Source organism: Lepus europaeus, chromosome 18 (assembly GCF_033115175.1).
Source record: "Lepus europaeus isolate LE1 chromosome 18, mLepTim1.pri, whole genome shotgun sequence".
NCBI classification, from domain to species: domain Eukaryota; kingdom Metazoa; phylum Chordata; class Mammalia; order Lagomorpha; family Leporidae; genus Lepus; species Lepus europaeus.
Window position 1 is genome coordinate 45,069,905 of NC_084844.1, and position 26,733 is coordinate 45,096,637.

Consider the following 26,733-nt stretch of genomic DNA (forward strand, 5'->3'; position numbering starts at 1 on the left):
TGGTTATTAAAACTCAGATTGTTGTGATTCAGCGGCTGGGGTGGGGCCCGAGAACCGGCGACTCTAACAATATCGCGGGGGCCGCTGACACCGCGGGGCCCAGGACCACATTTGGCTACCCGCTGGCCTGGAAGTCGGTCATTCCTTTCTCAGACCGATTCACACAGCCAGCCGTTAACAACCCATTCCCAGCAGCGTGGAAACGAGCCAACCGCGGGAACCAGCCGCTCGGCGGCTTCCGGGTCGCTCAAAATCGCGCGAGAGTTCCCGTGACGGCGCGGCGTCAGCGTCACGGCGGCGGCGGCGGCGGCCACGTCCGGCGTTCAGCGGAGCAACATGGCGATTCCGGGCAGGCAGTGAGTGCTCGGGAGTTAGGGTCAGGCTGGGGAGACGCCGCGGCGGCGGCTGTGTGTGTGGCCGCGGAGTCACAGTGCGCTGGAAAGGAAGGGGCTGTGTCGTCGAGGATAGAGACGGGAAAGTCCGCGGCCTTCCGAGGACCGCGCCCCCGTCCCCGTACGGTTCCCCGGCTGGAAGCCCGAAGTTTGAGGGAGAAACTTGGGAGGAAATAAAGGAAGTGAGGCTGAGGGGCAGAGAGCGAGACTTTTCTATTTTCCAAAAGCTCGGTCTGAGGCCCCTCAGTCTTGCTTCCTACCCCGCGCTTGAGTTTCTCCTCGGTCGGATGCGCTCGGGGGCAGTGAGAAGAGACAGCTCCCGCCTGCCTCAGAGGCCCCGCTCCTGTGGGCAGGGGCTGGCCGGCCGCCCTCCCTTCTCCTTGTAGGAATGCTTGCCAGGAGGTCCGAGGGAAGGGTAGGCGTGTAGGCACGTGGGCTCTGCTTTGACGCAGGGCAGGGAGAGACCGTGCGCCCTTCAGGTTTTCTCTTTGGCGTGTGGCCCTTGCTTGGTTGGGATGCGGCGTCCCGCCGTGCCTGCATCCCCACAGCTGGGACTGAGGCTCGCTGGGATGGGTCAGGTGTTCCGAGACAAAGCAGTGAGCTTACTGACCTGGGAACTCCCTCCCCCCGCTCCCTGTGCCTACTGGGGTCTCTTCGTTTATTTATTTTTTGTGGATGACATTATTTAGTGACTTCTTAAAAGTTGTGTAAGTGCACGGTAGAAAAAAAAAACAATTTTCACGACTCTTCAGACTACAGAGAAATTTTTATGTTTTTGCGAACGTGAACTGGGCTTTCCACTAACGTGTTTTTAGAACAACGTTACTGACAATCATCTAAAACATTTCTGAACTCTTCACTTCTCTCCCTTGATAAAAATGAATTTGGCCCGCATCCACAAGTAATCACTTGGAGTAATTATAAAATCCTGCGGCATGCTGAATTTTGAGATCAGCAGATATCAGAAAACAGCTTGTTAAGTGTTCGTAGGCCACGTGACTAGTGCTGACTTCGGTAGCTCTCTAGTGAATGTATGGTGTTTTGTTTTTAATAACACTTAAAGATAATGGTGTAATTTTTGTTTCAAACAAAAAATGCAGGTATGGGCTTATTTTGCCAAAGAAAACACAACAGTTGCACCCTGTTTTGCAAAAACCATCAGTGTTTGGGAATGATTCTGATGAGGAGGAGGAGGTAAGGGAACTTCTGTTTTACTCCCACATTGTTGGAAAAAAATTGAGCGTGTGTGTTTATATCTTTGCCTTTGTGTTTTTGGAGTGTCATTGATAGAATTACCAAAGGAACGTTTAAAGAAAGAAGCTCGCCTGGTTTTTCTTTATAATCGGAGACATTTTTTTTGAAAAGCTGTGAACTTCAGTTACTTTGAAGCAGTAGTCTTTTCACAGAACTAAAATTGATGCAAGAAAATTATTGGTTTAAATAATGAGCTATTAGATATGTCACCAGTTTCTTAGGAATTTTTGTTAGCAAAGCAGTTTCAGATTTGTAAACCATGCTGTAAGATGGTGGTTTAACAGTGCTTTAGGGGACTGCCTTTGTTGCTTGTTTCTTCAGCTTCTAACTAAATGTAGTTGCACAGCTATGGTTATGATAGTAAATAAAGTTACCATTGATGATGCTACAATAATAACATCTGATATGAAAATTTTCTATTTTAGCAGCCAAAACAATGTTTTCCTATGAAATCCACCCATAGGGACTGGCACTATGGCTTAACAGGTAAAGCCACCACCTGCAGTGCCAGCATCCCTTGTGAGCGCTGGTTGGAGTCCCGGCTGCTCCACTTCCAGTCCAGCTCTCTGCTATGGCCTGGGAAAGCAGTACAAGAAGGCCCAAGTGCTGTGGCCCCTGCACCCCTGTGGGAGACCTGGAGGAAGCTCCTGGCTTCCAATCAACACGACGTGGCTGCTGCAGCCATCTGGGGAATGAACCAGCAGATGGAAGACCTCTCTCTCTCTCTGCCTCTCCTCTCTCTGTGTAACTCTGACTTTCAAATAAATAAATAAATCTAAAAAAAAAAAAAAAAAAATCCACCACAGTTAATAGCAGAGACAAACCCAATAATACTTCAGACATTTTTTTTTTTAAAAGACTCTTCTACCAGTTAATCTGATACTTCTTTTGCACTGGCAGAAAAATAGCTTCTCTTTCACGAAAGTTTTTACCTAATATACAGGTTCAGCATCCCTAATCCAAAAATCCAAAATGCTCCAAAATTCAAAGCATGAATGTGACTTCACAAGTGGAAAATTCCACATCTGACCTCCTGTGATAGGTCACAGTTGAAACACAGGTACATTAAAAATATTGTACAAAATACTTTTAGAGTGTATGCAAGGTCTATATAAAACATACATGAATTTTATGTTTAATCTTGGGTCCTATTCTTAAAATATCTCTTTGTGTATTCCAAAATATGAAAAAAATTGAAATCCAAAACTTTTGGTCCCAAGCATCTTGGATAAGGGTTACTCAGCCTGTAATAATTGAACATACTTGATATTTCTTTACTTCTTTTGAAGAAACTTTCTATGGCTTTTTAAAAATAGAAATGTAATTTACATAAAGTAAAATTTGAAGATTTTGGGTGTATAGATTGATGACTTCACAAATGCGTATGTCTAATCAAGATGTAGAACCCTTCCCTCCTGAAAGTTCTTCTAAGCCCTCCCCCAGACAAAAATAATTGTTCATATACTTTCTTTTTTTAAAAAATATTTATTTATTTGAAAGAGTTACACAGAGAGAGAGGGAGAGAGAGAGAGGTTTTCCATTGGTTGGTTCACTCCCCAATTGGCCACAATGGCCAGAGCTGCTCTGATCTGATGCCAGGAGCTTCCTCTGGGTCTTCCCAGGCGGGTGCAGGGGCCCAAGGACTTGGGCCATCTTCTACTGCTTTGCCAGGCCATAGCAGAGAGCTGGATCGGAAGTGGAGCAGCCGAATCTCAAACCGGTGCCCATATGGGATGATGGCTCTGCAGGCAGTGGCTTTACCTGCTATGCCACAGCACCGGCCCTGCTCATTTACTTTCTATCACTGTACTCATAGATAAATCTTAGCTTTTCTAGAATTTTGTATAAAAGAAACCATGTGTATATCATTTAATCTGGTTGTAGGATCACATTTTTCTTTTTCCTTTTTTTTTTTTTTTTTTTTTTTTGACAGGCTGAGTGGATAGAGAGAGAGAAAGGTCTTCCTTTTTGCCGCTGGTTCACCCTCCAATGGCCGCTGCGGCCGGAGCATCTCGCTGATCCAAAGCCAGGAGCCAGGTGCTTCTCCTGGTCTCCCATGCGGGTGCAGGGCCCAAGGATTTGGGCCATCCTCCACTGCCTTCCTGGGCCATAGCAGAGAGCTGGCCTGGAAGAGGGGCAACCGGGATAGAATCCGGCGCCCCAACCGGGACTAGAACCCGGTGTGCCGGCGCCGCAAGGTGGAGGATTAGCCTGTTAAGCCATGGTGCCGGCCAGGATCACATTTTTCTTAAAATAGGTGTTTTCTTAAAGTGTGACTTAAAGTTATCCATTTTTCTTTTTTTACCTCTTTATAAAATTTAAGAATAATCATAAGAAACAAACCAAGCTTACCAGTGAAAATTCTATTTCTGTGTAGCTAACTGGATTAATTTCAAATAAGAATATTGATAAAGTTACTAATTACAACCCTGGAATTACTTTCCCAAAATATTTTGTTGTTCTATCAGTAAATATTTAATACCTGCTTAAGGTTAAGAGTTGATCAGTTTTGTTGTTGTGGCTTATATATTTTTTTCTCTGGTGCCCTTATGACAGTTTTTTGGGGACCATAGGCAGATGGCTCCTTATTTAAATTTTTTTTAATTAATTAATTAATTATTTTTGACAGGCAGAGTGAATAGTGAGAGAGAGAGAGAGAAAGGTCTTCCTTTTTGCCGTTGGTTCACCCTCCAATGGCCACTGTAGCCGGCACATCGCGCTGATCCGAAGGCAGGAGCCAGGTGCTTCTCCTGGTCTCCCATGTGGGTGCAGGGCCCAAGCACTTGGGCCATCCTCCACTGCACTCCCGGGCCACAGCAGAGAGCTGGCCTGGAAGAGGGGCAACCAGGATAGAATCTGGCGCCCCAACCGGGACTAGAACCCAGTGTGCCGGCGCCACAAGGCGGAGGATTAGCCTGTTAAGCTACGGCGCCGGCCATAGATTTTTTTTTTTTATGATGTGAAGTGATTTCAAAGTGAAACTACTTTGGATTTTATCTTTGCCTGGGCTAGTGATAGATGATGTGGTACGATATCTCATCATGATACTGGGCAGCAGCATGAGTAGTGTTCCGTTGTGTATCTATACCACAGGATACCACACTTTCTTTATCCATTCATATGTTAGACACTTACGTTGATCCTTATCTTTGCTATTGTGAATGGTGCTGCAATAAGCATGGGAGCACAGATCTCTCTTTGGCATACTGATTTCATTTCCTTTGAATATATACTCAGTAGTTAGACTGGTAATTCTGTTCAGTTTGATTTTTTTGCCAGGCAGAGTTAGATAGAGAGAGAGACAGAGAGAGAGTTATAGACAGAGAGAAAGGTCTTCCTTCTGTTGGTTCACTCCCCTAATGGCCGCTACAGCCGGTGCTGTGCTGATCTGAAGCCAGGAGCCGGGTACTTCCTCCCGGTCTCCCATGCTGGTACAGGGACCCAAGCACTTGGGCCATCCTCCGCTGCCCTCCCAGGCCCAGCAGAGAGCTGGACTGGAAGAGGAGCTATCGGGACTAGTACCTGGCTCCCTAACTGAGACTAGAACCTGGGGTGCCAGTGCCACAGGTGGAGGATTAGCCAAATGAGCCATGGCGCCGGCCACTTACATGTTTTTTGAGAAATGTGTATTTAAGTTTATTCCCCATTCCTAATCATATATTTTTTTAAAGATTTATTTATTTATTTATTTTTGAAAGAGTTACACAGAGCGAAGAGAGGCAGAGAGAGAGGGAGAGAGATAGGTCCTTCATCTACTGGTTCACTCCCCGGTTAGCCACAATGGCCAGAGCTGCGATGATCCAAAGCCAGGAGCCAGGAGTTTCTTCCAGGTCTCCCACATGGGTGCAGGGGCCCAAGGACTTGGGCCATTCTGCTGCTTTCCCAGGCCATAGCAGAGAGCCAAATCAGAAGTGGATTAGCCGGGACTCGAACAAGTGCCTATATGGGATGCCAGCACTGCAGGCAGCGGCTTTATCCACTAAGCCACAGTGCCGGCCCCTGTCATATTGTTTTTTTTAAATTGAGTTGAGTCCTTTACATATTCTGGATTAACATCTCTTACAAGATATATAGTTGACAAATATTTCCTTCATTCTATATGTTGTCTCTTCACTCTTTTTTTTTTTTTTATTCTTAAAAACTCTAATGCAGGCTGTATTATAGCTCAGATGTGCAGAGAAAATGAGAGGTTTATCCTTTTTATATACCTGACCTTTTTATTTATTTATTTATTTATTTTTATTTTTGACAGGCAGAGTGGACAGTGAGAGAGAGAGACAGAGAGAAAGGTCTTCCTTTTGCCGTTGGTTCACCCTCCAATGGCCGCCGTGGTAGCGCGCTGCGGCCGGCGCACCGCGCTGTTCCGATGGCAGGAGGCAGGTGCTTCTCCTGGTCTCCCATGGGGTGCAGAGCCCAAGCACTTGGGCCATCCTCCACTGCACTCCCTGGCCACAGCAGAGAGCTGGCCTGGAAGAGGGGCAACCGGGACAGGATCGGTGCCCCGACCGGGACTAGAACCCGGTGTGCCGGCGCCGCAAGGCGGAGGATTAGCCTGTTGAGCCACGGCGCCGGCCGTCTCTTCACTCTTAATTATTTCTTTTACAGAATACATTCTTGACTTAAAGATATTTTCAGCTTAGCCTGATAGGTTTAGACAGACATAACCCCATGATGAGTTAAGAAACAACTAGACAATGTTGCTTTCAACCAATTTATAGTTTAGTGGGGAAGACAGACATGTAAACATTAATGTAAAGCAGATTGAGAATTGAAAAGGAAACCTTTCTGAACATTCCTTGTGCCTGTTGTACTCTATTTGATCTTCATGATTAATAGGTTCTTTTTTTTTTTTTTTTAATTTTTTGACAGGCAGAGTGGACAGGGAGAGAGAGAGAGACAGAGAGAAAGGTCTTCCTTTTTGCCGCTGGTTCACCCTCCAATGGCCGCCGCGGCAGGCGCATCGCGCTGATCCGAAGCCAGGAGCCAGGTGCTTCTCCTGGTCTCCCATGCGGGTGCAGGGCCCAAGGACCTGGGCCATCCTCCACTGCACTCCCGGGCCATAGCAGAGAGCTGGCCTGGAAGAGGGGCAACCGGGACAGAATCCAGCGCCCCGACCGGGACTAGAACCCGGTGTGCCGGCGCCGCAGGCGGAGGATTAGCCTATTGAGCCGCGGCGCCAGCCTCTAATAGGTTCTTACAATTTTCATTTTATTGACAAGTTGTTTATAATTTCCTCGGTTAATTTGCCATGGTAGTACTAAGTTGCAAGATTGGGATGTGAACATAGGCCACTCTAACCCCTAAATCTATATTTTTTCCATTCTTCTGTCTTGCCTTGTTTTTTGCGTAAGATTTTTTATATATATATTTTATTGGAAAGATAGAGCAACAGAGAGATCTTCCATCTTCGACCTGTTGGTTCACTCCCTAAATGTCCACAACAGCCAAGTCTGGGCCAGGCTGAAGCCAGAACCCAGGAACTCCATCCTGGTCTCCCACAGAGTCCCAAGAACTTGGACCATCATCTGTTGCTTTCCCAGGCACATTAGCAGAGAAATGGATTGAAAGTGGAAGGGTTGGGGGTCGATTGGCATCCCATGGACAAGCGCCAGTTCAAGTCCTGACTGTTATCCAGCTCCCTGTTAATGAACCTGGGAAAGCAACAGTTGGGCCCCTTGCAACCCATGTAGAAAAGTTAGATTGGAGGGCCAGCACCGCGGCTCAATAGGCTAATCCTCCGCCTTGTGGCGCCGGCACACCAGGTTCTAGTCCCGGTCAGGGTGCCGGATTCTGTCCCGGTTGTCCCTCTTCCAGGCCAGCTCTCTGCTGTGGCCTGGGAGTGCAGTGGAGGGTGGCCCAAGTGCTTGGGGCCCTGCACCCCATGAGAAACCAGGAGAAGCACTTGGCTCCTGCCTTCGGATCAGCGTGGTGCACTGGCCACAGCGCGCTGGCCGTGGTGGCCATTGGAGGGTGAACCAGTGGCAAAAGGAAGACCTTTCTCTCTCTCACTGTCCACTCTGCCTGTCAAAAAAAAAAAAAAAAGAAAAGAAAAGTTAGATTGGAGTTTCAAGCTCCTGAAATTGGCCTGGCCCTGCTCCTCAACGCTGTTCCCACTTTGGTTTTTTGTTTCGTTTTTAAGATTTCATTTTTCTTTTTTTTTTTTGAGAGGTAGAGTTACAGTGAGAGGAAGAGAAAGAGAAAGAGAGAAAGGTCTTTCTTCCACTGGTTCACTCTCCAAATGGCTGCAATGGCTGTAGCTGCACTGATCTAAAGCCAGGAGCCAGGAGCTTCTTTCTGGTTTCTCATGTGGGTGCAGGGCCCCAAGCACTTGAGCCATCTTCTACTGCTTTCTTGGGCTGTAGCAGAGAGCTGAATTGGAAGAGGAGCAGCTGGGACTAGAACCAAAACCCATATGAGATGCGGCACTGCAGACAGAGGATTAACCTACTGAGCCACAATGCCGTCCCCACCCACTTTATTTTAATAATAAAGTTAGAAGGGGCCGGCGCTATGGTGCAGTGGCGCCCTGGCCTGAAGCATCCCATGTGGGCACTGGTTCGAGTCCTGGCTGCTCCACTTCCTCTCTGGCCTTTGCGGCCAATTGGGGAGTGAACCATTGGATGGAAGCTCTTTCTCTTTTTCTCTCTCTCTGCCTCTCCTCTCTCTGTGTAACTCTGACTTTCAAATAAATAAATGATTAAATCTTTTTAAAAATGGAGTTAGAAAATATTAATGAATAGGCATTTACACAGCATTCAAGGTTGGTTTAGGTTTTTTTTTTTTTTTTTTTTTTTTTTAAAAGATTTATTTATTTGAAAGAGTTAGAGATATAGAGACAGAGAGAAAGAGGTCTTCTATCTGCTAGTTTACTCCCCAGATGGCCGCAACAGCCGGAGCTGTACCAGTCTAAAGCCAGGAGCCAGGAACTTCTTCCAGGTCTCTCACGTGGATGCAGGGGCCCAAGCTTTCCCAGGCCACAGCAGAGAGCTGGACGGAAGAGAAGCAACTGGGACTGGAACCGGCTCCCATAAGGGATGCCGGCGCTTCAGGCCATGGCTTTAACCCGTTGTGCCACAGCACCAGACCCTGGTTTAGGTTTAAATGGGTAAAAATAATGTTGGAGATAATTTCCACTGAAAGAGAACAGCAAGAAATGGAGTGGCATAAAAACACAAGGCAACTTTATGGAATGATGTGGCTGGAAAGGATGTTCAGGGAAAAGTAGTAGATTGTAGTAGTTTGTATTTGTGAGTAGCTTTTGAGTGCTTCAGTGATATGGTCACACTTTTGTCCTGGGAAAGTAACTTGAATTGTAAAGCACAAACAGGGTGAAATGAGAGGTGAGGATCAAGGTGTCTGTTAGAGTCCTCTGTAGCAGTTCAGGTGAGAGATGAAGACCTTAACTGAGGTGAAGTCAATGGGAATAAATGGGCACATATGAGTTACAGAGAAACAGAATCTGGCAGTCAAGCTGAGTAAGTAGGAGAGTGATAACTCAATATTTACTCTAAAAATTTCTCTTCTGAATAGCTAAGAAGGTTAGTAAAGGAGGAAAGGGAAGAGATTTGATACATAATCTCCACATTTTACAGTATGGTGTAGAAACAAATATATTTTGATATTTATTTACAGCTTTTAAAAATATATTGATTGTTGGGCCGGTGCTGTGGCATTACGGGTAAAGCCACTGCCTGTGGTGCCAGCATCCCATATGGGTGCTGGTTCTATTCCCGACTGCTCCTCTTCTGACCCAGCTCTCTGCTATGGCTTGGGAAAGCAGTAGAAGACGGCCCAAGTCCTTGGGCCCGTGCACCCTCGTGGGAAGGTCTGGAGAAAGCTCCTGGTTCCTGGCTCTGGCTTCCAGCTCCAGCCATTGCTGTCAGCTGGGGAGTGAACCAGCAGATGGAAGACCTCTCTGCCTCTCCTTCTCTTTGTGTAACTCTGACTTTCAAATAAATAGATAAATCTTTAATATATATATAGAGAGATTGATTTTTAAAGATTTATTTAAAACGCAGAGTTACAGAGAGGCGGAGAGAGGAAGAAAGAGGGAGGTCTTCCATCCACTGGTTCACTCCCCAGATGGATGCAATAGCCAGAGCTGTGCTGATCCAAAGCCAGGAGCCAGGAGCTTCTTCCCATTCTCCCACGCGGGTACAGGGGCCTAAGGACATGGGCCATCTTCTGCTTTCCCTGGCCATAGCAGAGAGCTGGATTGGAAGTGGAGCAGCTGGATCTTGAACCAGCGCCCACATGGAATGCTGATACTGCAGGCAGCAGCTTTACCCGTTATGCCACAGTGCCAGCCCAGATTGATTGATTATTATATTTATTTGAAAGAGAGAGAGAAAGAAATGGATCTTCCATTTGCTGGTTCACTCCCCCAATGACTGTGGTTGCTGGGAGTGGGCCAGGCCAAAGCCAGGAGTCAAGAAATCAGTCTGGGTTTCACATGTGGGTAGCAAGTACTCAGATAAATCATTGAGCCATCACCTGCTGCCTCGCAGGGTGGACGTTAGTCAAAAGCTAGTATTGGAAGTCAAACCAGTACTTGAAAACAGGCATTCTGTCCAAAATGGAATAAAGGTGTCCCAAGCAGTATTTTTTTTTTTTTTTAAAACATACTTACTTATTTGAAAGGCAGAATTACAGAGAAAGGGAGAGATGGACAAAGAAGGTTATTGCATCTACTGGTTCCCTCCCAAAATGGCTGCAACACCCAGGGGCTGGGCCAGGCTGAAGCCAGTAGCTTCTTCCGGGTCTCCCATGTGGGTGCAGGTACCCAAGCAGTTAGGTCCTTTCCTTTCCTTTTCCTTTTTCCTTTCCTGGCAGAGGTAGAGAGAGAGAGAGGTCTTCCAACCACTGGTTCATTCCCCAACAGGGCCACAACAGCCAGAGCTGTGCTGATCTGGAGCCAGGAGCTTCTTCTGGGTCTCTCATGTGCGTGCAGGGGCCCAAGCACTTGCCCATCCACTGCTTTCCAGGCAGTTAGGCCATTTTCTACTGCTTTCCCAGGCGCATTAGCAGGGTGCTGGATAGGATGCCTACTTGAACCAGCACTCTTCTGGCATGGGATGGTGCTGGTCACAAGCAACAGCTTAACCTAATGCCAGCTGCAAGATTTTTTTTGGTCATTGTCTCCCTATTAAAAAAAATTGAGACATAATTCACATAGTGTATACTCACCCTTTTAAAGAGTACAGTTTAACTGGCTTTTTAAGAGTTTTGCACCTGTCATCTAATTTTATAATGTTTTTGTAACCCAGATAGAAACCTGTACCCATTAATACTTATTCCCTATTCTGTTCATCTTAAACCCAGGCAACCACAAATCTACTTTGTGTGTTTCATGGATTTGCCTGTTCTGGACATTTCCTGTAACGGGAATCATGTAGTAGATGGCCTTTGACTTAGTGTAATATTCAAGGTTGTAATACGTATCAATATTTAACTTCTTATTACAGAATAATGTTCCATTTGTGTATATGCCACATTTTATTTACCCATTGATCACTGGTGGGCATTTGTGTTGTCTTCAGTATCTGGTTATTATAAATAATGCTGCTGTGAACATTTGTATATAGGTTTTTGTGTAGACATGTTTTCATTTCCATAGGCCTGTACACCTAGGAGTGGAATTGCTGGTTCATACAATAACTTTTATGTTTTACCTTTGTTAGTTTTACCTTTTGAGGAACTGCCAGACTCTTCTCCAAAGTGGCTTTATCATTTTGCATTCCCATCAGTAGCATGCGAGGATTCCAACATTTTAAATCCTCTCCAGCACTTACTAGCTTTAAAAGAGTTACACACAGAGAGAAAGATATATATATATATATATATATATATATATATGGGGGGGAGGGGGGTGTATCGATCTCCAACCACTGGTTCACTCCCCGAATGGTCTCAACAGTTGTGGCTGATGTAGGCCAAAGCCAATAATCAGAAACTTCTTCTGGGTGTCCCGCATGGGTTCAGGGGTTCAAGCGCTTATGCCATCCTCTGCTGCTTTCCTAAGCACATTAGCAGGGAGCTGGATCAGAAGTGGAGCAGCCAGGACTTGAACTGGCCACCCATGTGGGGTGCTGGTGTTGCAGGTGTGGCTTTACCTGCTACACCACAAAACCAGCTGTATCATTTTATTATGTTATAGAATTCTTTGTATATTCTGAATACAAGTACCTAATTAAATATATGATTTGTAGATACATTGTCCCATTCTCTGAGTTGTCTTTTCAGTTTTTTAATAATGACTTTGAAGCACAGAGTTAGTACAGTTTTGAAAGAGTCCTTTTTTCCCCTTTGATTGCTAGTGCTTTGGTGTCATACTAAGAAAATAACCTATTCCAAGGTCACAAATATTTATACTTATTTCTTTTAGTAAATTTTAATAGCTTTAGCTCTTAAATTTAGGTCTTTGGCCCATTTTGAATTAATTTTTGCATGTGGTATACAGTGGGAGTCGAGGAGACAATTTATGGAAACTAGGCTTTTCAACAAATGGTGTTGGGACTAGTGGATGTTCGTATGCTAAAGAGTGGAGCCCTATCTCCAGAAGTATATTTCTTAGTAGTTTATTTAAACATTTGTGAAGGTTGAATATATATTTAACACTAAATAATTTCTATTAAAATCTTTTTTGAAAAACTAATCAACAATTTAGGCAACAATAAAACTGAGTGCTTTGTTAAATGTATTTTATAGTTCCACTCTTGGAAAGAGCATTTGATATACTTGGAGAGGAGCTGCTATGAAGCAAAGCTGTCATTGTTGTCAGCAATTCACTAGGAGACATTAAATCTCAAATTTTAAGATCAAGCTTTCTCTCCAGTGGTCCAGTAGAGGGGGCCCTAACACATGAATCCTGTTTGATTCTGTGCTTGTGTTCAGAGTCACTTTAAAAGTGGGAATGTGATAGTCTAGTGCTTTTAATTATTAAATGGTTCCTGTTTTTTAAAATTGTCAGAAATAATTAGAAATTATTATTGTCTTGTGCAATGGTGGGAGAGATGGCAGGAGAAGGAATTTTAAAAAAAAAATATTTGTTTACTTATTTGAAAGGTAGAGTTACAGAGAGAGAGGAGAGACAGAGATCTTCCTAGTTCACTCCCCAAATGACTGCAACAGCCAAGGTTATGCCAGGCTGGAGCCAGGAGCATCCTCTGGGTCTCCCATGTTGGTACAGGGCCCAGGGACTTGGGCCATCTTCCGTTGCTTTCCCAGGTACATTAACTGGGAAATGGATTAGAAGTGGAGCAGTCAGGACTTACCAGTGCCCATATGGGGTGCCTGTACTGCAGGCTGTGGATTAACCTGCTGTGCCACAGCACTGGCTCCCTAGAAAGGGAGTTTTTAACTCATGAGTAAGAAAGCAGATTCTGATGGCTACTGTCAAATAATAAGTGTGTGAGTGGTTTTGCTATCACATTAACGTTTATTCCATTTTTTTCCAAGTCATCCACTCTATTTCACTCCTATTGTTAGCCATCTCCCATTCTTCTTCTCTCCTGAGTTACTTTAATGGTTTTAATCAATTTCTCTTTTTTAAAGAAAAGATTTATTTATTTATTTGAAAGATAGAGTTACAGAGAAACAGAGGCAGAGAGAGAGGTCTTTCATCCTCTGGTTCACTCTGAAGATGGTTGCAACGGCCAGAGCTGTGTTGTTCCAAAGCCAGGAACCAGGAGCTTCTTCTGGGACTCCTATGCTGCTACTCAGGGCCAGGGAATTGGGACATCTTCTACTGCTTTCCCAGGCCATAGCAAAGAGCTGTATGGGAAGTGGAGCAGCTGGGACGTGAACTTGTGCCCATATGGGATGCTGGCACTGCAGGTGGCGGCTTTACCTGCTATGTCACAGTACTGGCCCCTTAATTTCCTTACTCCCTATTTCCCCCCTTTATTTTTTGCTGTGCATATTGTATTTACACATAGATCTCCAAATTAAACTGTTAAAATTAAGGTTACAAAACAGGATATAAATATTATACAATATAAATAGCCAAAAAATACCAATAAGAATCACTGTGATAGAATTTGAAGACTGAATAATAATTTCTAACACTGTAGAGGGCTCCTTAGTTTTCCTTAAGTTGTCGTCTTTTTTTTTTTTTTTTTTTAAAGGAATACAAATTTTAAAAGTACAACTTTAGGAATATAGTTATTCTTCCTGCCATACCTTCCCTTCCACTCACACTCCCATCCCTCCTTCTCTTCCCTCTCCCCTTGCCAGTCCCATTAAGATTCATTTTCAATTAACTTTGTACACAGAAGACCAACTCTATACTAAATAAAGATTTCAACAGTTTGAGCGTGTGCACGTGTACACACACAAAACAAAAACTGTTTGAGAAATAGTTTTACAGTTAACTCTCGTAATACAACTCACTGGGGAGAGAGGACCTGCATGGGGAGTTAGTGCACAGTGATTCCTGTTGTTAATTTAACAATTAACACTCTTATGTATGACATCAGTGACCACGCAAGGCTCTTGACATGAGGTGCCTAGGCTATAGAAGCCTTTTGAATCCACAAACTCTGTCAGTATTTAGACAAGGCTGAAAACAAGAGTAGAAGTTCTATCCTCCATTTTATTTTATTTTATTTTTTTAAAAGATTTTATTTATTTATTTGAGAGATAGAGATAGAGACAGTGAGAGGGAAGGACAGAGAGAAAGGTTTTCCATCCACTGGTTCACTCCCCAAATTACTGCAATGGGCAGAGCTTGGCTGATCTGAAGCCAGGAGCTTCTTTTCGGTCTCCCACATGGGTGCCGGGGCCCAAGGACTTGGGCCATCTTTGACTGTTTTTCCAGGCCATAGCAGAGAGCTGGATTGAAAGAGGAGCAGCTAGAACTAGAAACAGCGCCCATACAGGATGCTAGCGCTTCAGGCCAGGGCTTTAACCTGTTGCACCACAGTGCTGGCCCCTTTCAACTCCCTTTAGAAAAAAAGTACATCTTTGATGGCCACTTCTTTCTGCTGGGGTCTCACTCACAGAGATCCTTCATGTGGAACATTTTTTGCCATAGTGTCTTAGCTTTCCATGCTTGAAATGTTCTCAAGGGCTTTTTTAGCCAGACCAGGAAACCTTAAGGGCTGATTCTGATGCCAGAGTGTTACTTAAAGCAATTATCATTCTTTGAGTCTGCGGTGTGGACTGCTTCCCATGTTGGAACATTTTCTCCTTTTTATTTCTATCTTATTATTACCAGACACTAAATCCTATTTATATGATCACTTTCACACTTAATCCTATCAATATATTCACGTTAACACTTAATATGATCACTTTAACACTTAAGATGGCATTTTTCCACCCAGCTTAATGGGATTTGGAGTCCCATGACAAGTTTTTAAACTGTATCCTAGAAGTTAAGTCCATAGGAATGTATGCAGAATGATACAGTTTTACAGTTACAAACTTCCTCTTCCCTCTATTATTCCTACTCTTATTTTTTTTTTTTACTGAGATTGACTTTATAGACATATGACTAACTCTGTGTTAAGAGTTTGACAAATCATATGAAGAAAAAAACTAAAACAACAAAAACAAAGCTGTTCCTCAACAGTCAAGAGAAGGGCAGCTCAAGTCATCCCTTCTCAAAGTGTCAGTTTCACTTCTACAGATTTCATTTTAGGTGCTCTATTAGTTCTCACAAATCAGGGAGACCATGTGGTATTTGTCCCTTTGGGACTGGCTTATTTCACTAAGTATGTTTTTCAGATTCATTCATTTTGTTGCAAATGAGCAGATTTCATTTTTTTTAAACCACTGTGTAGTATTCCATATAGTACATATCCCATAATTTCTTTATCTAGTCCTCGGTTGATGGACATTTAGGTTGATTCCATGTCTTAGCTATTGTGAACTGAGCTGCAATAAACATGGGGGTGAGATAACTCGATTATTTACTAAATTCATTTTCCTTGGGTAAATTCCCAGGAGTGGGAAGACTGAATCATATAGTAGGTCTGTATTCAGGTTTATGAGGTATCTCTATTCTGTCTTCCATAGTGGTTTTACTAGTTTACATTCCCTCATCAGTGGATTAGGGTACTTTTTCCCCACATCCTCGCCAGCATTTGTTATTTGGTGATTTCTGTATGAAAACCATTCTAACTGGGGTGAGGTGAAACCTCATTGTGGTTTTGATTTGCATTTCACTGATGGCTAGTGATCTTCAACATTTTTCATGTATCTGTTAGCCATTGAAAACTGTCTAACTCCTTTGCCCATCTCTTAACTAGGTTGTTTGTTTTGTTCTTGTTCTCTTTGCATATTCTGGTTATTAATCCTTTATCAGTTCTTGATCTCTTTGCATATTCTGGTTGTTAATACTTTATCAGTTACATTGTTTGCAAATAATTTCTCCCATTCTTTTCATTGCCTCTTCATTTTCCTGAGTGTTTCTTTTGCAGTACAGAAGCTTCTCAATTTGATGTAATCCCATTTGTTAATTTTGACTTCGCCTGTGCCTCAGGTCTTTTCCAAGAATTCCTTGCCTGTTCCAATGTCTTGCAGGATTTCCTGAATGTTTTCTAATAATTTGATGGTGTTGGGTTGTAGATTTAGATCTTTAATGCATGTTGAGTGGATTTTGTGTAAGGTGTAAGTAGGGGTCTTGTTTCATACTTCTGCTTGTGGAAATCCAGTTTTCCCAACACCACTTGTTGAAGAGACTGTCTTTACTACCAGGGATTGATTTTAGCTCCTTGGTCAAATATAAGCTGGTTGTAGATGTTTGGATTGATTTCTGGTGTTTCTGTTTTGTTCCATTAGTCTATAAATCTGTTTTTGTACCAGTACCAGGCTGTTTTGATTATAATTGCCTTCTAGAATATATTAATATCTGGTATTGTGATGCCTTGCTTTGTTTTTGTTGTATAAGATTGCTTTAGCTATTCGAGGTCTGCTGTCCCTTCATATGACTTTCAGCATCATTTTTTTGATACCTGACTAGAATTTTGTTGGTATTTTGATTGGGATCGCATTGAATCTATAAATTGCTTCCAGAAGAATGGAAATTTTGATGATATTAATTCTTCCAATCCATGAACATGGAAGATTTTTCCATTTTTTTTTAACATCTTCTATTTCTGTCTTTAATGTTTTGCAATTTTTTAAAAAAAAATTTAATTTTTTTTTTATTTTTGACAGGCAGAGTGGACAGTGAGAGAGAGAGAGAGACAGAGAGAAAGGTCTTCCTTTTGCCGTTGGTTCACCCTCCAATGGCCGCCGCGGTAGCGCGCTGCGGCCGGCGCACCGCGCTGTTCCGATGGCAGGAGCCAGGTGCTTCTCCTGGTCTCCCATGGGGTGCAGAGCCCAAACACTTGGGCTATCCTCCACTGCACTCCCTGGCCACAGCAGAGAGCTGGCCTGGAAGAGGGGCAACCGGGACAGGATCGGTGCCCTGACCGGGACTAGAACCCAGTGTGCCGGCGCCGCAAGGCGGAGGATTAGCCTGTTGAGCCACGGCGCCGGCTTTAATTTTTTTTGACAGAGTTAGACAGTGAGGGAGAGAGACAGAGAGAAAGGTCTTCCTTCCATTGGTTCACCCCCCGAAATGGCTGCTATGACCGGAGCTATGCCAATCCAAAGCCAGGAGCCAGGTGCATCTTCCTGGTCTCCCATGCGGGTGCAGGGGCCCAAGCACTCGGGCCATCCTCCACTGCCCTCCTGGGCCACAACAGAGGAGCAACTGGAACTAGAACCCGGCACCCATATGGGATGCCAGCACCGCAGGCGGAGGATTAACCAAGTGAGCCACAGTGCTGGCCCCAATGTTTTGCAGTTCTAATTGTACAGATCTTTGACATCCTTGGTTAAATTTTTTTTTTTTAGGATATTATTTATTTTACTTGAAAGAGTTACACAGAGAGAGAAGGAAAGGCAGAGAGAGTGAGAAAGAGGTCTTCCATCCACTAGTTCACTCCCCAATTGGCCACAGCAGCTGGAGCTGTGCTGATCCGAAGCCAGGAGCTTCTTCTGGGTCTCCCATGTGGGTGCAGGGGCCCAAGGGCTTCAGCCATCGTCTACTGCTTTCCCAGGCCATAGCAGAGAGCTGGATAGGAAATGGAGCAGCGGGGACTCGAACTGGCACCCATATGGGATGCTGGCAATGCAGGTGGCAGCTTTACCCACTACGCCACAGCACCAGCCACCCTTGGTTAAATTTATTCCAAGGTTGTTTTTTTTTTTTGTTTGTTTGTTTTTGTTTTTTACTTTTGGTAGCTGTTGTGAATGGAATTGATTTTAGAAGCTCAATTTCAGCTCTGGCGTTGTCTGTGTATATAAAGGCTGTGGATTTTTTGTGTATTGACTTTATATCCTGCTACTTTACCAAACTCTTCTCTGAGTTCCAGTAGTCTTTTAGTGGAGTCTTTCGGATCTCCTATATATAAAATCATGTAATTTGCAAATAGGAATAGTCTGACTTCCTCCTTCCCAATTGTATCCCTTTGGATTCTTTTCTTTCTTAATCGCTCTGACTGAAACTTCCAGGACTATATTGATTAGCAGTGGTGAGAGTGGGCAAACTTGTCTGGTATTAGTTCTCAGTGGGAATGCTTCCAACTTTTACTGACTCAATAGGATGCTGGCCATGGGTGTGTCATAAATTGCCTTGATTGTGTTGAGGAATGGTCCTTCTATACCCAATTTGTTCAGCGTTTTCATCATGAAAGGGTATTTTATGAAATGCTTTCTCTGCATCTGTTGAAAAAATCATGATTTTTGTTTTTCAGTTTGTTAATGTATCACGTTGATTGATTTGCAAATGGTGAACCATCACTGCATACCAGGGATAAATCACATTTGGTCTGGGTGGATGATCTTTCTGATGTGTTCTTGTATTCAGTTGGTGAGAATTTTGTTGAGGATTTTTGCATCTGTGTTCCTCTGAGAAATTGATCTGTAATTCTCTTTCTCTGTTGCATCTTCTTCAGGTTTAGGAATTAAGGTGATTCTGTATTCATAGAAAGAATTTGGGATGATTCTCTCCCTTTTAATTGTTTTGAATAACTTTAGAAGAATTGGAGTTAGTTCTTCATTAAATGTCTGGTAGAATTCGGCAGTGTCCTAGGCTTTTCCTTGTTGAGAGGGTCTTTATTACTGATTCAGTTCTGTCCCGGTTATACATCTGTTTAGGATTTCTGTGCCTTCCTGGCTCAATTTAGGTAGGTTGTATGTGTCCAGGAATCTATCCATTTCTTCTAGGTTTCCCAGTTTGTTGGTATACAGCTCTTTGTAGTCATTTCGGATGGTTCTTTTTATGTCTGTGGTGTCTGTTGTTACATTTATTTTTTCATCTCTAATTTTATTGATTTGGGTCTTCTCCTGTTTTTGGTTAGTTGGGCCAATTGAGTGTCAGTTTTGTTTATTTTTTCAAAAAACCAGCTCTTCGTTTTGCTGATCTTTTGTATTTCTTTGGATTCAGTTTTGTTGATTTCTTCTCTAGTTTTAATTATTTCTCTTCTATTAGTTTTGAGTTTGGTTTGCTGTTGTTTTTCTAGATCCTTGAGATGCATTGATAGTTCATTTATTTGGTGCCTTTCGTATTTCTTGATGAAGGCACCATTGCTATAAAATTTCCTCGTACTGCTTTTGCTGTATCCCATAAGTTTTGATTGTAGAATTATCGTCTTCATTTGTTTCTAGAAATTTTTTGATTTCTCTTTTGATTTCTTCTATGACCCACTGTTCATTCAGGAGTATGTTGTTTTGCATATGTTCTAAAGAATCCTGAGTTGCTGATTTCCAGCTTCATTCCTTTGTGGTCTTAGAAGGTGCAAGGTATGATTTCAGTTTTTCTGAATATGCTGAGACTGACTTTATGGCCTAGCATGTGGTCAATCCTAGAGAGAATTCCATGCACTGGTGAGAAGGATATGTTTTCTGCAACTGTAGGATGAAAAGTTGTGTAGATATCCATTAGGGCTAGTTGCTCTATAGTATCGATTGACTCTGCTGTTTCCTTGCTGATTTTCTGTCTGGTTGATCTGTCCATTGCTGAAAGTGGGCTACTGAAGTCCTCCATTACTATTGTATTGGAGTCTATATTTCCCTTTAGATATTTTAACATTTCTTTTAAATAGCCAGGTGCCCTGTAATTAGGTGCATATGCATTTTATAACAGTTACTTCTTCCTGTTGAATTGAGCCCTTAATCATTACATAGTCCCTTCTTTGTCTCTTTAACAGTTTTTGTGTTAAAGTCTGTTTTGTCTGATATTAGGATGGCTATACCTTTTTTTTATATATATCTTTTTTGGTTTCTGTTAGCATGGAGTATCTTTTTCCATCCTTTTACTTTCAGTCTGCATACATCTTTATTGGTAAGATGTGTTTCTTGTAGGCAGCAAATAGATGGGCTTTCTTTTTGAATCCATTCAGCCAGTCTGTCTTTTAACTGGAGAGTTGAGGCAGTTTACCTACAGGGTGACTTGATAAGTAATGACTTTGTCCTGTCATTTTCCCATACATATTCCTATTTTTTACTTTGGATTTCCTTTGTACTTTTACTGGGAGATTTTCTTTCTTTACCTTCTTTAGTAATGATGACCATGTTTCTGTGTGCAGCACATCCTTAAGCATCTTTTGCAAGGCTGGACGGGTGGTGATAAAAAATCTTTCCATTTCTCTTTGTTGTGGAAGGTCTTTATTTCCCTTCATTCATAAATGAGAGCTTTGCAGGGTATAGTATTCTGGATTGACAGTTTTTTTCTCCTAAGACTTGGAATATATCCTGCCATTCTCTCCTAGCCTGTAGGGTTTCTGATGAGAAGTTCTCTGTGAGGTTTTTTTTTTTTTTTTTTTTTTTTTTTAGATTTATTTATTTATTTGACAGAGTTATAGACAGTGAGAGATAGAGACAGAGAGAAAGGTCTTCCTGCGGTTGGTTCACTCCCCAAATGGCTGCCATGGCCGGCACTGCACTGATCCGAAGCCAGGAGCCAGGTGCTTCTTCCTGGTCTCCCATGTGGGTGCAGTGGCCCAAGGACTTGGGCCATCCTCCGCTGCCCTCAAGGGCCACAGCAGAGAGCTGGACTGGAAGAGGAGCAACCAGGACTAGAACCTGGCACCCATATGGGATGCCAGCGCTACAGGCATAGGATTAACCAAGTGAGCCATGGTGCTGACCCCCCTCTGTGAGTTTAATGGAGAGCCTCTGAAAGTAATCTGGTGTTTCTCTCGTGCACATTTTAGGATCTTTTCTTTATGTTTTACTGTGGAGAATTTGATTACAGTGTGTCATGGTGAAGATCTTTGCTGGTCATATCTATTAGGAGTTCTGTGTGCTTCCTGTAGTTGTGTCTCTTTATTTCTCCAAATCAGGTAAGTTTTCTGTTAGTATTTCATTAAAAAGGCCTTCTTTTTTATTTTTTATTTTTTGACAGGCAGAGTGGACAGTGAGAGAGAAAAAAACAGAGAGAAAGGTCTTCCTTTGCCATTGGTTCACCCTCCAATGGCCGCTGTGGCCGGCGCGCTGCACTGATCCGAAGGCAGGAGCCAGGTGCTTCTCCTGGTCTCCCATGGGGTGCAGGGCCCAAGCACTTAGGCCATCCTCCACTGCACTCCCGGGCCACAGCAGAGAGCTGGCCTGGAAGAGGGGCAACCGGGACAGAATCCAGCGCCCCGACCGGGGCTAGAACCTGCTGTACCGGCTCCACAAGGCGGAGGATTAGCCTGTTGAGCCATGGCACCGGCCTAAAAAGGCCTTCTAATCCTTTCTCTCTTTCCATGCCTTCAGGAACTCCTAGAACCTGTATATTTTTTATAGTATCTTGTAGATTTCCAACAGTGTTTTTTAGTTTTCTAATTTTCTCTTCATGTCTTTGGTTTGACTTTAATTTCCTGTGCTTTGTCTTCTAAGTTAGATATTCTTTATTCTGCTTTATCAATTCTGTTGTTAAGGCTTTCCACTGCATTTTTTATTTGTTCGATTAAATTCTATATTTCCAAAAATTCATTTTGCTTTCTCTCTCTCTTTTTTTTTTTAAAGATTTATTTATTCTGGCCGGCCCCGTGGCTTAACAGGCTAACCCCCCGCCTTGTGGTGCCGGCACACCGGGTTCTAGTCCCGGTTGGGGCACCGGATTCTATCCCGGTTGCCCCTCTTCCAGGCCAGCTCTCTGCTATGGCCCGGGAAGGCAGTGGAGGATGGCCCAAGTGCTTGGGCCCTGCACCTGCATGGGAGACCAGGAGAAGCACCTGGCTCCTGCCTTCGGATCAGCGCAGCGCGCTTTTTCCGTTGGTTCACCCCCCAATGGCCGCTGCGGCCAGCGCACCGCACTGATCCGAAGCCAGGAGCCAGGTGCTTCTCCTGGTCTCTCATGCGGGTGCAGGGCCCAAGCACTTGGGCCATCCTCCACTGCACTCCCAGGCCACAGCAGAGAGCAGGACAGGAAGAGAAGCGACCAGGACAGAATCTGGCGCCCCGACCGGGACTAGAACCTGGTGTGCTGGCGCCACAGGTGGAGGATTAGCCTATTGAGCCGTGGTGCCGGCCCCATTGCTTTCTTTTTAAGATCTCAATTTCGTGGGATAAATTTTGTTTCATGTCATGTATGGATTTCAGTAGTTCGTGCATTTGCTTCTGATTACTTCTCTGTAATCTTATATATTTTTGAATTCCATTTCTAGCATTTCTCCTCATCATGTCACAATCTAGTATTGAAGTGTTGTGTTCTTTTGGAGGTGTCATGTTGTCTTCCTTATTCTTGTTTCTTGAATTGGTGCATTTATTATGCTGCGTTTGAGGAGATACTCATTAGTTTCTTCTTTTTTCACTGTGGTGACTTTTATCTTTGTACTATGCCTCTGTAGATAAGTGGAGTGTTTGCTTTTAGTGAATGCCTAGAGGTGTGTGGTGGGTGTAGCCAGGGAACTCTGTTCAGTTCTCTAGGGTGAAGGGCATGTCTAAAGTTACACACCCAGGTTTGGTGTGATAAATCTGGTTTTTGGATTTTTTTAAATTTATTTATTTATTTTGGTTTTAATCAGAAGAGAAATTTATTCTGCTCAGCTGAGCTCCTCTCCTCAAAGGAGACGAGTGCCTGAGTGCTAGCCCCAGTGGTATATTTGTCCACTCTGCCCCAAGGACCACACAAGAAGATCTGTGCAGTCCTCAGTATAACCTCAGATTCCCCAGCATTATCCCTCACCAGGTAACCAGGGAGCCCTGAGCATGTGGAGCTTCGCACAGTGACTGCCCAAAGTCCCAGCCATACCATGAGTCCTCCCACACAACCTAAGTTTTTTTTCACAGTCGCAACACACAAGCCTCCCACAGTCAAGAGCACCCAGCTCCCTGTTTGTTCTCCCCACCAGAGTCAGGAGTCACCACTCAGCTGATTGCTGGGCGGGGACACAAGCTGGTGCAGCTGTTACTTATTTCCAAAATGGCACCTGCTCTGTCGGCTTGTTACAGGATGCCTTTGTAAGGTAAGGTGATTGGGAGAGAGAAATGTCCCCCCCCCCCCCCGTTTTCTTTTTTTTTCCCCCCTCTAGTTTGGCAGGTACACTCTCCCCCAATGGGTTCCAAGGTGAATTCCTTCTAGCCTCTTCCCACAGCTTTATCGCCAGTGGCTTGGGCTGCTGAGGTCTGGTCTCACCTCACTCTCCAAAACTAGTGTGTAGGTTCTTGGCTGCTGGAGTCCTTAGTTGTGGACGTCCGTGCCCTCCATGTAGGTCCACTGTGTCCCTCTAATTTGCATAGAGTTTCCTTTACCATTTTGTCCCTAACTCTCCCCTGAGACTGTCTCCACTCTTTTTAAACTATCTTCTCTTAGACTAGAGCAGTAAGCTCCCTTCCTACTCTGCCATCTTGGAAGCTCTCTTTTCCTCTTTGAATTCATTTCGACTACTATTGTCAGATTGATCTTCCTAAAAACAAAGTTGTAACCATTGTTACTCCCATGTTCCTGAAGCTAATTGTATTTAAAATATAATCTGCTAGTCGGAATTAAAAGCCGCCTTTATTCTTTGGCCTAAAGGTGCTTATTAGCATTTTCTCCTAACTGCCCTCCACAACTCTGCTTTTCTTTACACTGAAAGTCTTCTCATCTCTCTATGTCTAAATTACAGTCATCTTCGAAAACAGTCATCTTTGAAAAGTAGCAAAAGCTACTTCCTTTAGGATACTTTTTCTCTACTGGAAATAATCTGTTCCTTTTTCTGACACTCTTTACCTTTCTTATAGCACTTAGCTTTTTAAACCTTGTGTTATACATTGTTCAATATGTGTCTTGTCATGTACAAGAGGTAGTTTGTTTTTTGTTTTTTTTTTTTTTAAGGTTTATTTATATATTTGAAAGGCAGAGTTAGAGGGAAAGAGATCTTCCATTTTCCATTTGCTAAATCACTACCCAGATGGCCGCAAAAGCCAGGCAGAAGCCAGGAACTTCATCTGGGTCTTGCATGTGGGTGCAGAGGCCCAAGTACTTGGGTCATCTTCCACTGCTTTCCTGGGCCAGTAGCAGGGAGCTAGATGGGAAGTAGAGCAGCTGGGACTCAAACTGGTGCCCATATGGGATGCCAGCATTGCAGGCAGTAGCTTTACCTGCTGCACCACAATGCCCAGCTCCTATACAAGAGAATTAGTTTCATGAGTTAGGATTCTGATATCTAGGGTGGCTTCCAAGAATGAATAAAATTATTTGCTCAGATGCTTTAGCTGTCTGTATTATAAACAGCCAGACAGAGAATGTTTTAGTCTTTGCAAGTCAGCTGCTCAATTTTACTCTCAGTATGAAACCATCCATTCAATAATATATAAATAATGAGCATGAGTAATAAATGTGAATGAAATTTTATCAACAGAAAAAAAAATTGAGCTGGAATTTGGCCTACACCCTATAACTTGGTAGCTCCTGGTCTATATGTGATAGCATATTTCACAAGTATTAGAAGATGATTAGTGACTAAAATAATTATATGTTGCATGACAGATTAAACGTGAAACTTCTTTTTTCAAAGATTTAATTAATTATTTTGAAAGGCAAAGTTATGTACAGAGAGAGAGAGACAAAGAAAGATATTTCATCTACTATTTCACTCCCCAGACAGCTGGGACAGCCAACACAGGGCCAGGTCAAAGTTAAGAGCTTCTTCTGGGTTTTCCATGTGTGTGTCAGGCCCAGGCACTTGTATCATCTGCTGCTGCTTTTACCAAACCATTAACAGGGAGCTAGATCAGAAGTGGAGCAGCTGGACATGAACTGGCACCCATATGAGATGCTGACGTCGCAGGCCACTGCATTATCTGCTATGCCACAGCACTGGCCCCATGAAACTTTTTTTAAGTCTTTAGGATAAATGCTTATTCTTTCTGCAGCACGTCATGAGTTTTCCTCTTCATCTTGGCAATTGAAATCTTATTTCTAGACAATAGTGTACTTGTGAGATCCAGTTTTACAACATAATTCATATGCCATGAAGAGGTATGATACATGCATCCAGAAAATTGTTGCTTTGGATAGTCAAACTCTTTGACCTCTTTAAAAGAAAGTGTTAAGTTGAGCTAGATAGCTAAAATTCAAAAACTTAGTTTTATATACACGTGTGTGCATATGTGTGAAGCAATGGTATATTTTCCTTTTATAGGTTAAATATTAATTTTTGTAATCTTTAAATGACCAAGAAAAATGCTAAAGCCCCAGCAGAAAAATGGGGAAAGCACATTCATAGACAAATGCATACTGAGAGTAAAAATTTCAACCAAAGCTACACTAAAAACATGGCTAAGTGAAGTGGGTGCCATAGGTATACCAACTGTTACATTCTTCATGAGTTACATACAAAGTTGTTGCAGATGAGTCTAAGGGAAGAAAGACAAAGCATTTCAGATTGTTATAGTAGTTGTCTTTGTGTGATGGACTGTGATTATTTTGTGTTTTTGATACTTTTCTGTATTTTTCAAACTGGGTGAGAATCTGGGTGAGAACAGTGAACTTCTTGGCAATTTAACTTGTTCTTTTCCCTTCATCCCCTCTTGAGTGCATAGGGAGATGAATAACAAGCCAGGTCACAATCATGGGAAAAGCCAGCTATCTGGCAGCCGCTGAAGGGGGCAGGGTGGGGTTCAAGCTCCTTCAGAACCCCTTTCCAGGTTGTCTTGTAAGCCTTTTTAGTACATTTTGTATACTTCAATGTGAGAGTGGTTTTAAAATCTCTGTTGACTTCCTGTTACTCTTAAAGACCAGAATCCTTATTTGTAACCTATAAGGTCATACTTTGTTTGCTTTTCTTTTTTCTGGGCCTGTTTACTATCTTTAAAATTGCCTTGGATCACCTTTAGTTTCATTTAAAAAAAAAAAAAAGTGGAAATTTTTATTGGAATTGCTTTGAAATTATTGATTAAGTTAGGGGAGAGTTGATGTTTTGAGAATATCTTAGACTTTCCTTTTTTTAAAAAATTTATTTTATTTACTTGAAAGGCAGAGTTACAGAGGTAGAGAAGGAGGTGGAGAAAGAGAGAGGTTATCCATCCACTGGTGCACTCCCCAAATGGCTGCAACAGCTAGACTGGCTGATCTGAAGTCAGGAGCTTCTTCCGGGTCTCCCACATGGGTGCAGGAGCCCAAGCACTTGAGCCATCCTCTGCTGCCTTCCCAGGCACATTAGCAGGGAGCTCAATCAGAAGTGGGGCAGATAGGACTGGAACCTGCGCCCATATGGGATGCTGGCACTGCAGGCTGGGGCTTTAACACTGTGCCACAGCACTGACCTCTAGACTTTCCATTTAAAAGATGGCCTATTCTGATTTTTTAAAAATCCTTTAGTACAATTTTACTATTTCTTTCATCAAGGTCACACACATCTTTTTTTGTTATTTCTAGGTCCCTCATAGCTCTTGTTACTGTTATATTCTGATTTGTTTTTACAAAGTATGAATGCTTCTCTTTTTTTGTTGTTGATAATTCTAGCACACATATAGTTCTAATAATTTGCCTGATTTTTGGGGGGAGAGATTTCTTATATAAGTATATGGCTTACAAATAAGGATTTTGTCTCTTCAACTCTTTAACCTCATATCTCGTATTGCTTTCTCTGTGCTTCTCTCTGTGTGTGTATAATTACATTAT

At 43.1% G+C, this 26,733-nt stretch overlaps 1 protein-coding gene across 1 annotated transcript in view; it reads left to right on the forward strand.

Annotated features, from left to right (window-relative positions):
• Positions 1–294: 294 nt before the first annotated feature.
• Positions 295–26,733, forward strand: part of NSRP1 (nuclear speckle splicing regulatory protein 1) — a 65,966-nt gene continuing 39,527 nt past the window's right edge. The window contains exons 1-2 of the mRNA XM_062175231.1: positions 295–356; positions 1,493–1,586. Of these exons, the coding sequence (XP_062031215.1) occupies positions 337–356; positions 1,493–1,586 (114 nt within the window). The 5' untranslated portion in view covers positions 295–336. The remainder of the gene's footprint in view (positions 357–1,492; positions 1,587–26,733) is intronic.